Consider the following 17,844-nt stretch of genomic DNA (forward strand, 5'->3'; position numbering starts at 1 on the left):
GAAATTTGTAGGAATTGCAATTTGTTTGGGCAATTCCTACATGCATAGGGATTTGCGAGTCCTAAGTAGCGATTTCCTAAAATTCGCTCTTTAGGATTCACAAATCCTGACTTTGATGCATGTGGCCCTTAGTCCCTACATGCTGGTGTTCCATGATCCCTAGCATAGTTCTGTTCCTGGGTAGACTCCCTGCAACACCCAGGGTCCTGGGCCTCCAGGATAGCCCAACCCAAAACAGCAGATGACCAGGATGCCCCAGATGCCCAGGATGGAGAAGGAAGGAGTGTGTCTGGCAGGGCCATGACCCCATAGGAACTGGAGGACTAGAGGAAGGAGAAAAAGCTCAAGCTGGAGATGGCCACGCCAAGGATGGAGGAGAAAAAGCTGGCCCATGAACTCAAACTCAAGGAACTGGACTTAAACGCCAAGCAAATGGATTACAGCAGTAATGGTGGCAGCATACTAGCGATGTCCAATGGAGAGGTGAGGGCCTGCATTCCCAAGGACCTGGTTCCCAGTTATGTGTTGGGAGATGATATAGGTAAATGGTTCTCAGTATATGACTTGGGTCTGAGGGTACACAAGATCCCAGAGGAGTACAGGGCAAATGCTTGTGAAGGTACATGCCCACAGTGGGTAGGGGCACACTCCTGACACTAGCGCAGGAGTACCAGACCAAGTATGCCCTTGTGAAGGCCATTCTTCTCACCAAATTTTTGCTGACCCCTGAAAAGTACAGACAGAGGTTCAGGGACAGCCACAAACTCCCAAGCCAGTCCTGAATGGACTTTCTATACCATTCCAGCAAGGCACTGAATGGCTGGGTGAAGGACATTAAGGAAGATAATTTCACTGGAATGTTCAATTTGATTTTGAGGGAGCACATGGTCAATACCTGTGTTACAGAGCTTCACCAACACCTGGTAGACGGCAAGCTGACACGCCCCAGGAAGCTTGCTGACGAGGTGTACCTCTGGGTCAGTACCATAGTATTCATTAATGTACCTAGGGTGACCCAAAGAAGGGTGGTTCAGGTTCCTCCCAACAAAGTATGGGAAAGGTCAAGGGAGACACAGGCAAGTCTCTAATTAAGGTTGAAGGAAAGGGTTCCCATACCCATTCCAACACGAAGAAGGAAGAGTCTGGTGGGTGGTGGCCCACGATGCCCCATTTTCAACGCCTCTGCTTTGATTGTGCGCAGCCAAGAAATAAGCAGGCCCTGTTTGTCCAAAGAAACCATCTACTAGTGGGACCCCTACAGGGGTGGCCAAAATGGCCTTCTGGGTAGGTAGTCCCCTGGGACAGGAGATAGAGCTTGCCCTAATCTCCCTTAGTTGAGGACGAACTCAGAGGGCATACTGATGATCCCCGAAGGTGGGAGTTGTCACTTCCACCATGTCTAGGTGAATGGGATCCTGTCACTGCTCTGAGAGACACCAGGGTAAGCCAGACCATGGTAGTTGAAAGGCTAGTTTCTCCAGAGCAGTACACGGGTCAGGTGTGTAGAGTAACCCAGTACCAGGGGCAAATTTTTGCTCACCCCTTGGCCCTTGTGTCCTTGGAGTGGGAAGTGGAGGTGACCCACAGATGCCCTTTCACTGTATTCTGGGGAATGAGTTGCCACTGTTTATGGAAGGGCTAGGAGAAGCAGCCACCCAGGGTGCCCTGAAAGCTCAGACATCTCACCGTGCCATTCCCAAACGGCTGGTACAGAGGCCCAGATGGAAGGACAGGGAGAGGATGGACTTATCCCAGACTCCTGTTCAGCCTCAGGGTACAGATCGTGGGCTGACTGATGAGTCCCAGGCTACCATCCCTGGACAGGTGGGAAGGAGTGTGGAAAAAAGATGCCTAACACTTGGGAATCGTACCCCTACTCTGAGACACCTCAGATGTCAGAGATCCCAGGGTGGAATGGGACCTTGCTTTTGACACTGGCAGCTGTCAGAGGCATTTAAGTTGTTGTCCTTATGGGCAGAGTTTTCTTTAGTTTGGGGACAGAAATCTGATCCATGGGATGGAATGGGCAGCATCACTTTATTGGCCATGGTGTTACTGTCTGCCTACTTGGATGCACCTGTGAGCAAATTAAGGTTAGATGATGGACAGATGGGGTGCACAGGTGAGGGGAAGGGTTTCCCATGGGTCAGTCCAGTGGTTCTGGAGAATGTCAACAGAGAAATCTAACTGAATTCAGAGGGGCATAGAAGTGGCACAGGCCTCTTTGTTAGAGGGTGAGTGTCCATGTTCTATCTCCTAAACAGGGAAGCCCATCAAGGTATTTATTAGTCTCCCCTGGCTTTATGCTGAAGGAGGTACAGGTAATATCTTGCCATCTCTGCAGGGTCACTCACAAACTTTTTGCCTTTTTCCCTCTATGTTTTGCCGAATTAGTTTTTGTTGGCCTTAGGCATCTGTGCACTTTACCACAGCTAACCAGTGCGAAAGTACGAAAGTGCATATGCTCACTCCCCTAAACTTGTTGTGATTGGCAAACATCTGATGGGCATAATTAACGTACTTGTAAGTCTTGCAGATTGGTGTTCCATATACTTGAGGTGTGCAAATTAAATGCTACCAGTGGGCCTGCAGCACTTATTGTGCCACCGATTTAAGTGGCATCCTAAAACGTGTCCTTGTCTGCCATTGCAGCCTGAATGCAGTTTTAAACTGCCATGTCGACATGGCATCTAAACCCCCTTATCACACAAAGAGAAGTAGGAGTGGACTAAAATTGCTTAGGAAGTCTTATGGCACTTGATTATATTTTCCTGTTCACAGATTATGTCTAAAGGGTCAATACACAACCCATATGAAAATATAGGGTCAATCCACGATCCACTAATAAAAAAGGAAGGAAAGGAGGGCATGACAGCGAGATCTAGCGGTCCTGACGAAAGCCGGAAAAGACACAACAACAGGCTGAGACATGTAGACTTATATGCAGAGATGAGGGGTGAATGGTTGATAAATAGCCCTGTTCACCACCAACCTCTGTTTCGTTCAAATCCTGGCCAGGGAGTCCGGGAATAAAATAGGGAATTGGATATCTCTGAGCTAGTTTTAACATTTGATTTTCTGTACACATTCTTTACTTGATACCTACTCTTCTTTAAGTTTGTATTGTTTCCCCCAGCCTATTTCTCCACCCCATGTGTTGGTCTGCGCAGGGGTGTTATTTAGCAGCCCAATGATGAAGCATGCCACAATTGTTTGAGTGAGGGCAGTTTTTCGAACATATTAACTTTGCCATAAGACTCTTTAAGCAAGTTTTAGTCCAATCCTATTTCTCTTTGTGTGATTGGTGAGCTTTATAGGAGGTCGAAGTAGCAGCTCCCACTCCTCCCCCTTTTTGTGTGTGTGGTATTTAAACCCCCTTGCCAAGCCTTAAATTCTCTTTTTATGACACATGAGTCACCCCTAAAGTAGTTGCCAGGTAACCCATACGGTAGTGTCCTGTGTAATTAAACAGCTGGACATATACTTTCGGGTTTTACATGCCCTGATACTAAAAGAATCTTAAATCCGATTTTCACTACTATGAGGCCAACCGCTCCCATAGGATAACATTGGGGATTCATTATTTCATTTATTAAGCCTTAATTCTTAATTAGGAGCAGGTGGATGTGCTATGTTTGTTATCTGTGACATTGGAATGCTAGACCCTCTTTAATAGTAAAGCTGGATGTTTCATTACAATTTTTAAAATGCCACTTTTAGAAAGTTGGCATTTTCCTGCCCGTAGCCCTTCATGGTTACATCCTGTCTTCGCTCACATGACTTGGTGTAACTGACAGTTATACTTTGTGAATTCCTCATATAGTCACACAATAGAGGGATTAGGTGTGTTTCAATGGGCCTTTGGCTGGCAGTATGGGGCGGTAGACCTTAACACAGCCCCGCTTACACCTGAATAGCCTGAGCTCTTCCTTCGCAAAAAGGGCCTAACATCCCTGATTGGTCACTGCATCCAACATGGAGCAAGGGCAGGGGAGTCAGGGAATGCCATGCACTTCAAACAACCTTTGCAGATGTTTCTCTCACCTTCTAGGAGAAGGGCACCAGGGTATAAAAATAGGACCTCTGAACTCTTCAAGTCACTACTGGACCTACAGAGGACTCCTAGAGGACTGCCTCCTGCTGTGAACTGCTGTGAACACTGACAGACTGCTACTGTACCTGGAAGGACTGTATTACTGTCTGGAGTCTGCCATTAACCCCCAGAGGCCAGCCCTGCTGTTGAGTACTGCATGTATATTTGCATCCAGGATTGGCAGAAGTTAATCCAAGGGAAATTTTGCTGGTCTCCTGTTCAGAGCCACAAGGGCATACAAGACTCTCACCATCTTCAACCAGCACATGTACCCAGCCTGAGCAAGTCCTGAACCCCCAAGAGGTGTTCCACTAGTTCTGGACCATTGGTTGTGCTGCTAAAGGTGCCCAGATGGCCAATTTCCAGAACTGAGAACCTGGACAAAATTTGGCCAAAAGTGCTTCGAGGACCAGCAGGAGAATGGAACCAACCTGCTCGCCTATCCACCCGAGGTGCATTGCCGGTCGGATTGACTTTCTGGTTTCTCCTGCTTCTTTCTTCTCTGCAGCAACAAATCTTTTTCAGCAGTCCTTTGCCAAAAGGGTATCTGACCTCATGGAACTGTCTTTGGCTACAGCCCTCCGCCTCGTCCCTCTGGAGATTTTCGGCTTCCATTTCGATGGCTAAGTGTGAATGTAGAAATCTTCACTGCGGCTTTGACCCAAGGCCATCCAATGATGAAGTTCTCTCCTCGTATACCCCCTGCAGCCTTGTCCCAACGAACTTTACCTTCTCAGACATATTTCTTCAAGACGTTTTCTAAGACCGAAGGTAAGCGCTGATTGGGACCAATCCACTTTGTTTATCCAAACTGCGCTCCATCGCAGTCAGCCTTAACCTTTGACTTTGACCTAGTCTCATGTGACTAGATTTCTGAATTTGGTGCTTTGATCATTTAGGCGCTATTTGGAACCTCAAACTTTACAAATTCATAACTCCAGTTTTTTCTTGGGTTGTGTTTTCACTTTATTCCTGTTTGTGTGCTGCATACATAATTTAAACATTACCTCTAAATTAAACCTGTCTGCGTTTAGTGTCATGCTACCCAGGGTTAAGCACAGATTGATTTAGTGACATTTTGTAGTTCACCCTGCAACAGATTGTGGCTGTTGCTTGACCATGGATCACACCCCATTCAATAACAACCCTATTTCTCAAAGTGGCAATCATAAGGGTGCAATCGGCTCCTAAGTCCAATCAGCCCCAGTGCCACTCCACCTTCCGTACTATTGTTTAACTGGGTAAGATCAAAGATTGTAAACGATTCGGAGTAGGAAACTTTGACTGGCCCAAATGCACACTGCCCCCAATCTCACAGAGATCATGGAACCTAACTTGAAATAAGATTATACACAAGTCCTGTTTAGGAGTTTTGGAAAGTGGTATTTACGGAGGTTTTTCTATGAAGTACCACCCTGCATTATTAGATTTTTTACTGAGAGAAATATCCCACCAGGTATTAAAAGGTGAAATGTGATAGGGCCCTTGATTTGTGTGTGAGTGGGGGGAGTGTGTATTTGGGCCAGTCAGGTTTAGACTCTAAAACATTTAATGTATTTGATCTGACAGAGTGGAACAATAGTGCGGAAGGTGGAGTGACACCAGTACCTTTGGGACTGAGGAGCCCAATGTGCCCATAATTCACCCAGAAATACTACTTGATTTTCCGGTCATGTATTCCTGCTTCTAGAAGTAAGTATGATATGTGACCAGAAAATGACCTGTTTATGACAATCCCCTTGCCGTTCCAAAACTCTTAACTCCTCAGTAATCTGTTAGTAAGACCTCCCTGTATTGTTAATACTATATCCACTAGTAACAAGCCAGTGTCTTACAGTCAACTGTAAATATACATCCAGTATTTGTAAAGCGCAAACAGTTACCCGGAGGCATCCCGGTGCTGGGGGCCATCAGGAAGATTAAGCAAGGTATTGCCCAGAGTCACATGGTGCTGGGTTGACCTGCTGCTGGGGATCAAACCTTGGGCCCTAGATTCCAGCGTCAGTCGCCCTTGCCGCGACGCCACACCTCTTCCCTCGTAATGAGTCTGTCAGTATTCTTTTAACAGAAGAGTTATTCAACTCATTTCATTTTAAACCACCTCACCAGTGTAGCAAGTGAATTTTTCATTATTCATCAGAAGTGCAATCAACCATGGTGCCTTCATTTAAAGGGGCCATCTAGTGAATGATGGTACTTTACATCTCAAAACCACAGATGACATCATAAACCAATGCAACATTCTAGAATGCCTATTGTTGGTTGTTGGTGATTGCCTTCCACTTATACAGGAAAGGAGTCACTGAATCAGATGACAGACGATTCATCACTGTAATCTCACTTTGACTTCTCAACCGACAAATTATATGCCCTAGAACCCAATCCTGCAAGTGGACCGTGGCCAAATATTAGACAACCAGAGAATGCTTGTCTGTTTTAAAAGAGTGATGTAGAAATGAAATTTGGGGCTTATCCTGTTATCTTCAAACCATAAAGCAATTTCCTGGACAACAGTGGATAACTGAACTGTAATATCTTCATATAAAGTTAACTGTTCTCCTGTACCTTGTAACTAGCTGCTCAGCCAGTGTGAGAGTTCCATGTGGAATGTTGACGTGACTGGAATGTTGGTGTGGTGTGAGACAGTTGAGAGGATGGGCTGAGCAGCTAGCAGGCTGCTCCTGGTGGGGCTATACTATTGACTTTACTATCTTAATAAATAACCTAAAGATATATACTGGCTACGTCTGCTGTGTCACATCATCCTATGGAACCAGGTCACTTCAATTGGCGACGAGTTGGACTAAAGAAACCGTGCGTGCAACCTGGATAGACTGATGTGTAACTGAACTAGTGTAACTTGATGAAAATGGATTTAATGAAAAGAAATTCCTCATCTGGCGAAACCACCTGGCACCGTGAGCCCCACCAGTGACCACAACACCGGTCGCCCAAACCTCTGTGTGCCAGTTCGAGTGAGGAGTGGAGCTGCAAGTTGGTCATTAGTGAAAAACAGAAGTTTGCCTCAGTTCTGTTTCAACTATAAGGTGTTGCCTCCCTGAGCCGTCTTCTGGTTGTTTTTGCGACCAAGTTGGATGTTTTAAGATCGCTGCTGGCTTTAGTGACTGTCGTGTTGTTGTACCTGCTGGTCTGTGGAGGGTCAGTACAACAACCAATTTCAAGCCTCCAGTACTAAAGGACAATGTGCCTTTGTTATCAAGGTAATTGGTGACTGTCTGTGGTGTTTTGCTGTCTTGGGAGAGTGTCTCCATCAAGAGGAGTTCCCCAGTGGACTCACAACTGAAATGATTAATCACCGAGTGCGTGATGTTGTGTGGGAAAATTTGTTCGGGGGCAAAAATCGGGCCCCGGTGTTAAACTACTGTGCCTCAACTAAAGCAGTGTGTTCTAAAAGTGACAGCCTAAGGTTTGCGGTAAAATGCAAGCTGCCAAGTTTAAGGAAGCGAGTGGGCCGGTTCAAGTTTAAGGAAGCGAGTGGGCCAGTTCAAGTTTTTCCTTGCTTGTTTTTTTTAGCGTTCTTCTTTGTCTGCGCTACAAATGAACCGTTTTTTATTTTTTGGGAAAGTGACGCCTCTTGAGAGCACTGATGTGTGTCTAAATTTGTGTATTCTCTGGGGCTGGCGCTGGACTGGTGTGAGTTTTACTTGTGCCTGTTTAATTTCGGGTACGATTTGGTTTGTTATGGATCGCCTTATTGCATTGCCTGCTTAAAAGGAGACCGTCACTGTGACCAAGATGGGGTTTTTGATTAAAAGTCATGTTGTGGCCAGACTTGTTTGAGCTGTTAGTTGCGCTACGTTTTAAAAATTCAGATACAGCTCGCGCACACCTACCTGCGTTCTTCAGTCTCGCGGAACCATGGCCTCGAGGTTTTCATTCCGAGGTTTTCGTTGCTTGGCAATATGGGGCTCTGCTTATGGATGCATTGCAGCATGTACGCGCTGGGAGCCACCCTGCGCGAAGCGCCGCAGCGTGCCGCCATTTTGGAGTTGGCGGATCGGCGTTTTCTGCAACCATGGTCATTTAATGTGCCTGCCACTACGCAGCCAATCTTTGTTGAATTAATAAAGTTTTCAAAGCACTTCAGCAGCGTCGTAACGCTCAACGTGGAGTCTGCTGGCAAGTACTATGTTCTGTTTTCATGTCACCGGACATTCAGTTTGGATTATTTCCATCTGCTGCCCTCTGATGTCAAGTACTTTGGTCTGCTGGCAAGTACTATGTCTCGTTCGAGCACTGTTGATCTTCACAGTCACAGCGCACTGTATCGGTTGCAGAGTGTTTTCTTCTGGGATGTTACCAAGTACTGTTATAAGCTTGTCTAATTATCGTGCTGACAGGCACACCAGTGTCGTTTTAAGCGTACAGTGGTTATATTATGTGTGGTGTGTTGTTCATATTTTTGTTTTTAGTAATGGGTGTTAATCCCATATACTTAGTAGTTTATGTGAGTTTATGTGTGCTACATGTTCGTTTTAATTGGGTGTGATAGTTATTTTGTGCTACACCTACTCAATTGGAATGGGTTTTGCCTCATTCCCACATCATAAGTCACCTTTCCGATATTTGAGACCTGTCTTTGGAGTTAGCATGTTAGTTACATATTTTCTCTGCGTCTTTAGGGGGTGTTAGTCCCACCTATGTTATTGTTTATGGGTTTTAGTCCCATATTCTTAGTGTTTAGGGGGGGGGGGGTTAGGCCCACCTACGTTATTGATAATGGGTGTTAGTCCCATCTACTTTGTGTACAGGGGGTCTTAGTTCCTCTCCACCTATGTATTAGTAATGGGTATTAGTCCTTTTTACTAAATTTTAAGGGGGTGTGAGTCCCACCTTTTTCATGTTTGTGTTGGGTGTTAGTCCCACCTAGGTTATTGGTAATGGGGGTTAGTCCCATATACTTAGAGTTTAGGGGGTCTTAGTCCCACCTACGTTTTAGTGATGGGTGACGTCCACCCATTGTGTATTTGTTTGAGAGTGATTCTTTCTGTATGTTTCTACAATTGTAGAGTATTTGCTGTTGTTCTCTATTGTGATCCTCTGTGTTTTCTTTTATATGTGTCTCATGTGGTGTTTTTCCAGCCTCCGTTTGGTAGTTTATCGTTTTTGTGTCTCATTGAAGGAGGAGGTTGGTGATAGTGTGTGGGTTTAATGTTCTCTTTTGTTTCCTATTATAAGAGGAGGATGGTGATAGTTCATTCTTATTTGTCCATCCTTTTCTTATCCTTTTTCTTCCCTTTTATGGTCTGGTTCCCTTTCGTGGTATGTGTTATTCATCTTACCCTTGGGATTTGGACTATTTATCTCTTGTTTATTTTTTGTGTCTAGTTGCTATGTACTTTTAGTATTCTTTGTTTGATTGTCAATTGGAAGAAGGGAGATATTGTAGTATCTTCATATAAAGTTAACTGTTCTCCTGTACCTTGTAACTAGCTGCTCAGCCAGTGTGAGAGTTCCATGTGGAATGTTGACGTGACTGGAATGTTGGTGTGGTGTGAGACAGTTGAGAGGATGGGCTGAGCAGCTAGCAGGCTGCTCCTGGTGGGGCTATACTATTGACTTTACTATCTTAATAAATAACCTAAAGATATATACTGGCTACGTCTGCTGTGTCACATCATCCTATGGAACCAAGTCACTTCAATAACCTATGTATGTTACGTGTAACCTGGACTAAAACACATGAACAGTTGTGAGGGGAGTGGCACAAGCAGACATATTTATTAGCTTCTATAAGACGACATTTGCAATTTTTCCATATTTTCAAAGCAATTCAAATGGTGAATTTGTTCAGTTTATTGATAAAATGGAAGGTTTTGAGTGTGGAGAAGTTTGAAACCATGGACCAGATGAGCAAAGAATCAGCACAGAGCAGTGGTCGTACCTGGTTGTTACCTGAGGCCCATATGATAGCGCTTGTATTAATAACAAGGTTTTGGGAGGTGCTGGAGTCATACACGCCCACCTTCACATGCCTCATTGAGTCATCTCGCCCCCACTGCCAGTTCACAATGTCGTACCATGCTGGGGCGTTTCCTTGGCTGTCAAAAAACACCTCAGTTTCATCGGCATTCCTAAAACGAACCTTCTGGATGTAGTAGAGAAGCTGGCAAAGAGAAGGAATGATCAAAGTGAGCAAAAATCTACAAACAATCTAACAACTTAAGAATGTGAAATAGGACTCCTCGATGAAAATATTGCCTCAACCGAGGTCCCTGTCATTGCGTGTACTCCAAAGAGTATGAACACTTTCTAGCTGAAATTATTAGTATTTCCGACTTTTTAAGGGCATTGGCAAATTACTTACCATATTCTGCTCACCATACCTGAACACACAAAACATCTCCCAGATTTTTGGACAAGAGTAGTTTCTGTTGCTTCGTTAGTTTGATATAAAGTAGGACTACTTTAACGGACACAGCACCACAGTGACTAACATTTAAGGGTTTAAGGTTTCTCTTGATATTACATATCAAAAATTGCATTTGTTTGCCCTCACCTTTAACTAAGCTCTGAGCCAGTGTGGTGGAAGTCTATTTTGGATGAAACAGGTGGATGAAGGGAAGCTGTGCCTGCAAATATGCCATTTGCTTCAATACAACACATACACCAGGACAAGACCTGCCTAAGCGAACACCTTTGACGCTTTTGCAACAGGAATGGAGTAACAGGTGCAATCTAGCCAATAATTCAGTCTGCCAAAAGGCAGGTTTTTATGGAGTTCACCCTTGTTGGATCAGCACCTTTTCACTTAATGAAATCATATTCTTCCTGATTAAAAGTAAATATATTTTAGAACTGCTTTGTGCTTCACACCTTCTATACTGAGGTTCCTTCTTCTCATTTACCCCTGTAAACTTACCCTAGTGACTCATGCACTTTTACACAGATTATGCTCTCATTCTGGAGGGCTGCTTGAGGCTCATCCTGCCCAAGTTGATGGACGCCCACTGGCTCACTCCTTCCAGTCTTAGTGCAACCATGAAAACACCTTTCAAGGGTGTGTGTGTGTGTGTGTGGGATCTTTGTTTGGTGGAGGTCACTTTCAGTTCAAGCTAGATAATTCATTGTGGGTCTGGTTCTATCTTGGATTTGATATCTCCAACATTCTAGGCACAGACACTTGTCCCTCAGAATTTATTTAGATAAACCCCTTTACCATCACCAGTGGCAAAGTTAAAGAAAGGGCATCAGTGACATACATTAATATGTTACTACTCTGTAATGAACTGATGCAAAGACAACATGCAAGTGTTAAAATTATGAGCCTGAGATACATGTTGGCAGAAAGGCTACTCCATCTCAAGGGCAACAGAGTCCCCTTCCCACCATCCTAATGGTTAGCCTGCCAGATTTAGAAGCAGGAGGACTTTTAGGGTAACAATGGTTGAGACCAATACGTCTCTGCCGTGGTTAGACTCCTCACACTCCTCACAGAAGAATGGCCATTGGAGGCTGAGCTGTATATCGGCCCACCTAATTTAGATGGGTGGAGATATAGGTTAATTTTTATTGCCTGTCACCAACAAGAAAGCCCTGCAGCGAGGGGCAGCAAAAGCTGCAAAATCGCAGTCTTGCCATAGGAGATTACTTCCATTGCAAGAAAGGCATTTTGTTTATTCGTTTTCAAAAACAAATTCATGCTGTGGACCTTTGTTTTTAAAAATATAATAATTGCACTTTTGTCACATGGCTTTTTTTACATTTGACGAAGCCGTATGGGCAAAGTTACAATGAAGTGACAGGAACTAAATGTCCGCTGGCTCAGCGGATATTTATAAATTTGCCAGCCGGAACCTCCTCCAGGGGGAAAGGATAAAATACTCAATCGTTCTGGTAGATTATGGCCTGGCTTCCAGTAAATAATTCTGGCCCTATGTGTTTTATCCCGTCTACTCAGAAGGACATTATCAATCAATTAGCTTTTTTACTGCAGAATACAGGGCCCGATTATGAGCAGGAGGTATCCTTCCAAATCAGTATTATGAGTCATGCAGTATTACCGCAAGCAATCAATCAAGAAATGCTTTTTTCAACTGTATAGTCATAAAAGCATTGCAGATAAAAAACGAAAACAATCAAAATTACAAGAAGTTAGAATCTACAATAACACATTTGTGCAAATAAGCAATCAGGACCATCTTTATCTTATACATAGAATAATAAGACAGGGTTAAAAGCAGTATTAAAACAGCACATATAAAACAGTTTATAACACATTGGCAGACATAAAGACCCCGCGGGGCCAGGTGAGCTCAGTCCTACACAATAGTGGGGGATTTTGTCCTGTACTTTATTCAGCCCTGATTTGTTTGGAATGTATATGCCACATCCACCTAAAAAATGTAGCCACTGGAATTGCATATCTGAGAGATGGATCAGTGCAGAGGATACGCAAAGCTGTGTTATGTGATCTTGTACCCAGGTTCTTGAAAAGCTGAACCAGCCAGGTTTTCCGTGCGTCAACATAAGCAGGGCAAACAAAAAACACATGCGCAAATGATTCTACTTGTGTGGCTCATATATGACATTTGTTATCCGTAGTAGTGGACCATTTAGATGTAAAACACTTCAGGGGCAGGGATCCCGATCTAAATTGAAAATAAAGTTTACGGTCCAGGGGCTTCTCAATGATATCCCAGTATGGCTCCAAACTTAGGCATGGTTTAATCTGGAGAAAAAACCCAGAGAGGGAATTCAGGTCGTAGCGCCTACACTCATCTTGCACAACCATTTCCCAGTAAGTTTCTTTAAGACTATTTTTTGTTGGGAACGTTTCAGTAGAGGGGGAAACCCACTGATGTGATAGGCCAAGTTTTTTAAGCAATCTTCTTAGTTTGGCAAGCCTACTGATTTTATGAAAGCGGTCCAAATTTAAGATGTCTCTTAAGCCCTGTATAAACACAGCCAGTTCCTGTGTGCACCCAATTCTACGCCACAATAAAATCGGCTGTACTCTAGCTAAGTCCATCAAGGCTTTCCAACCTAGATCATTCCGTAAAGAGAGCGTGGGTGTACTTTGTGGCATACTAGTGATTGCGCGCTGAAACGCATTCTCAGCTGTTGTTAGCTGGGCCAAATTTTCAAGGCCCCATAAATAACTGAACTCACCACTTTGGTGTTGTAGATTTGGAGCACCGGGCTTAGGGGCTTTGTAAAAGATGTTTTAAGTTCTTTTCTGAGGGTTCTGGCTAATTGCCTTTGCTTTAGTGCCATGACTTCGATATGTGGCTTCCACCTCATGTCCTTCTGCAGCTTGATACCTAGGTAGACGAAAGCATCAACCTGCTCCAGGGGTAACCCATCCATCATCATTCTCCCTTTAAACGGTCTGTGCTGATTGAATGCCATGAAATTGGTCTTAGCAGAATTGACTTTAAGACCCCTCAGGAGACAGAACTCTTCAAAGTGCTGGAGGGCACTCTGCAATCCACCCGGTGTTTTCGAGATTATCAGCATGTCATCCGCGAACATTAGAATGGGAGTTTTTCTTCCAGCTAAACAGCAATACTACATTGATATCTAGGGACACAAATTGCACGGCACACCTGGAGGACTTTTTCCGAGGAATAGGGTGAACAAATATGAAAGAACATGCATATATCTGTAGATCCCACTGATTCATGCACATTTTATCCCATTCCATAAATGGCAATTACGAGATCACCTGTAAAAAGTGTTTTGGGACAGCATAAAAAAGTATGTGGCATCTCTCCTTGTTTTTTCAGTAGGGAGTGTGTTAGAATTCTCCATATATAAGTTCATATTTCCCAGATGTCCCTCTTCAGAAGACAATTGTGACTTTCAGACCCATGGGCCTGATGTACAAAGATTACCACAAAACGTGTTTGCACAACGTTGATGCACCATTATTTTTTTAACTGACATGTTCAAATAGGTTGACTAACAAAATAGCAAATCAGAAGGATTACAGAATCACCTGCTAATTAATATTCATTATCCAGGTTGCAATTTACAACCCCATGCGATTGGTCACAATCACTGATATGGTTGTCTGCAAGATTCAGTAAACCACTATTTCTTTGATTGGGTTTCAATAAAAAAATGTTTACGTAGTTAATTTTTCTAAAAAGAGACAGGAAGCGTTTCTAAAAAAAAAAATCCCTGAGAGAGGACTATTGTTTACTCTACAGAAACTTTTTTCAGCAATAACAAAGGGCAAGGGATCCAAAAGGGATCATTAACTGATCAACGTCTGCAATCAGAATTGCAGTTGCAACCTACTGATAGATCATGGTATTATTCGCAATTTGGGAGGGACCCCACAGCATGCCCCTTTCAAATAGTGATTTGTAAGCCATTTCTGCACCCATTTATCAGTTTGGAAACACATTCCCAATCTGTAAATGTGCGTGATAATATAAAAATGCCTTTTTACAGTCATAGGCCCTCTGATTTATTGAATTGGAAAGTGTGCAATCATTAAAAACTTTTGTACATGAGAAATTACGACTCTCCAAGATTAAGTAATTATCTTTATTGTTGAAGCATCAGTAGCAAAAATGAAACGTCCTTACATGATCTCCTCCAGGCAGCAGCTGACTCTCAAAGCTCCAGAAAGGATGCTGGATCCTTAAGGTGCAGCAGCTCGCGGAGGGAGATGACATTCAAGAATTAACATAGCATGTAATAATAAGAACATATAACATCTTCCCTCATAAAACAAAACAAAAGAATTATATACAATGAGCACAAGAACAATCTATACATTAATATCTGTACAATTACAATAACAATGAATAAAACAAAGATTACTCACTGATGTGGCATACAAAATCTGCCATCCACTTGGGCTTAAAACTCACTTCTCCACTTACAACAGACTGCCATTTCCACTGAGCTCTTCCTGTGTTTCTCCTGCCACAACTGACTTATCAACATCGAAAACTTATTCCACCACCTGTTCCCCTTCAATACTATTCATTTCCATAGGTTGCTCAACCCCTTTCTGAAATGCCTATATCATCCTCATCACTCAACCTGGAATACCCATTACATTCATCTTCCTCATCACCACGAACTCCACTCACGTCATCATGAACGGAAACAGGTACAAACAAAGACTCCTCAGCTAACACTCTAGAGTCATTTTTTTTTTTTAATAAATCACTGTTCCCTTTGAGGATGGCATTTCTTCTGAGATTCCAAACCTTTCCATCACTCAAAAGAGCAGTATTGTGAAATAACTTAATAACACATGAAATTTCAGAGTATTGACTTTCACCCTGCCTGACCTTTCATAGTTGTTTAACCTTCACCCACATACCCACTGCGATATCAACATTCCTTGAGCCATACTTACTATCAAAAGTTTGCTTATACTGTAAACGCTTTTCCAGAATCTTTTTCTTATTTTACCATAGAAACCTCTGAGCCCACACTTTTCAACAACCATTCTGGATTGCAGTTGGTTCTGGCTTTGCGAACTCTCATAATTTCAGAAGGAGACATTTCCAATGTTTCACGAACATTGGTTTAGTTTTATAAACTTGCAACTCCCACTCCTCACCTTTCAGAATAGCAATCTGTATGGCATTTTCAACACTCTGTTAAAACTTTCAATCATACCATTCACACCGGGTTTATAGATTGACCTGGTTCTATGTTTAAACCCAATCCTCTGAAAATAGTTCTTAGCTAATTCTGACATAAATAGTACTCCATTGTAACATTTGATTTGTACTGGTAAGCCCTCCTTCACAAAAACTCGGTCAATAAACTTTAGCATAGCACTAGAATCAAGTTTATCCACCACCAATTGGACCCATAATATCTATGGCCACTGTATGCCATGGCCCTTCCAGAATGATGGATTCACACATATCCGGTCTTAAAGTCCTCAGAGATGTATCTGAGTTGGCACAGACAACACAATTCATAACACTCCTTTCTGCAGGAACATCCAAGCCTGGCCACCAGTACTATCTTTTAATTCTTTGTTTAGTCTTTACATTACCACAATGATCCTCATGACACATCTTCATAATGAGTTCTCTTAAGTATATGGGAGACATGGCTTTATCTCCTCTAAATATGGTACCTTGATTTACAGACAATTCATGCTTTCTCCACAATTCTCGCAATTCCGACACTTTGGATTTCTCAGGCCAGCCATGGATCACACACAAAATAATAGATTGTAGATCCTCGTCCTTTAAATACTCATCCTTCCATATCTTTTCCTCTACGCAGGAGGAACCATCATCATGAATTAAGGGTATTCGCATTGTATCCCATTTATTCTCTTTGCAATCTTTTAAATCTAAAGGCATGCGTAAAAGGAGATCTGCAAGCACATTGCTCTTTCCAGGGACATATACTACTTTATGAATAAATAAAACCTTGCAGCCGCATGGACATCCTTGCAATCCTAGCAGAAGCTTTATATAGACCCTCAGTAGTGAGTAATTTGACTAAGGGTTTGTGGTCACTCCTACATATACATTTTCTTCCCCGTACAAAACTTTGGAAATGTTTCAGAGCACAAATACAGGCTAAGATATTTTTCTCAATAACTGAGAACTTTTCCTCCATTGGGTACAAAACCCTAGAGAATAAGCAATGATGGATTCCTTGCCAAACTCATATATTTGTGATAAAACACCCCTAAACTCTTGCTGCTAGCATCAACAGTGACCACACAGTTACCCTCAATGTCAAAATAACCCAATACAGGTGCATGAACTATGGCATCCTTAATATTTTTGAATTATTCCTTGCAATGGTCAGACCAAACAAATTTAAGCTTGTTCGTCAATAGTTGTCAAATATTAAATACTTTACTGGAGAACCCTTCTTCAAATTTGCAATAAAATTCTACCATACCCAAAAAAGGATCTAACTTCTTCTTTGTTGCCCGGATTCTGGGCATTCTTGATAGCTTCAACTAACTGAGGTTTAGTAGCAACACCTCCGCCACATAATACGTGTCCTAGGTATGTTAGTGATTGAACACCGAATTTACATTTGGAATGTTCAACTGTTAAACCTTTCTCCTCTATGACATCCAGGTCCTCTTCCAACACACTGTTGTGTTCAGACTTGTCCTTTCCAAAAACTAGAATATCATCTTGAAAACACCTCACCTTAAAATGCTGGTGCATCAACCTTTGAAAGATAGCTGCAGCAGATGCTAACCCAAAGGGCATCCTTTTATATTGAAAACAGCCCACCGGGGTGATAAATGCAGTGTACTGTTTGGTCTCTTCATTCAATAGAATTTGGTTGTAAGCTGAAGACAAATCAATTGTGGAGAACTACTTGGCATCTTTTACTAATGCTAACATCCTTGAGATTTTAGGGAGGGGAAACTTATCCACTACAATATTACCATTAAGATGGTGTAAACCAATACATAAACACATTTTCTCATTGGAACACCTGGCTACAACAATGGGAGATATCCATTCTGAGGATTCAATGGGCTCAATTATATCTTCATTTACTAATTTATTTAGTTACTTTTCTACTGCCTTTATTAATAATATGGCTATATCCCTTGCTTTGTGAACATTAGAGCATGCATCACTTCTCAATACTATGTGGTCTTCAAAACCTTTAAAAACACCAATCTTCCCACAAACAACTTTAGCAAATTTATTAAGCATTGAAGTCCCCACGGACTCTCCTTCATCTATGACCAAAACAGGATCAGGACTGTTAAGAGTGAAAATGATGTTAAGTTCACCTTGATCTTTCCACCCTAAAAC

General features: G+C 42.6%; 1 protein-coding gene across 1 annotated transcript in view; it reads right to left on the minus strand.

Moving 5' to 3' along the window:
• LOC146782717 (extracellular calcium-sensing receptor-like) overlaps nt 1-17,844 on the minus strand; it is a 117,805-nt gene that overhangs the window by 22,773 nt on the left and 77,188 nt on the right. The window contains exon 4 of the mRNA XM_085637205.1: nt 9,999-10,220. Within this exon, the coding sequence (XP_085493331.1) occupies nt 9,999-10,220 (222 nt within the window). The remainder of the gene's footprint in view (nt 1-9,998; nt 10,221-17,844) is intronic.

The sequence above is a fragment of the Triturus cristatus genome, chromosome 12 (assembly GCF_964204655.1).
Source record: "Triturus cristatus chromosome 12, aTriCri1.1, whole genome shotgun sequence".
Classification (NCBI taxonomy): domain Eukaryota; kingdom Metazoa; phylum Chordata; class Amphibia; order Caudata; family Salamandridae; genus Triturus; species Triturus cristatus.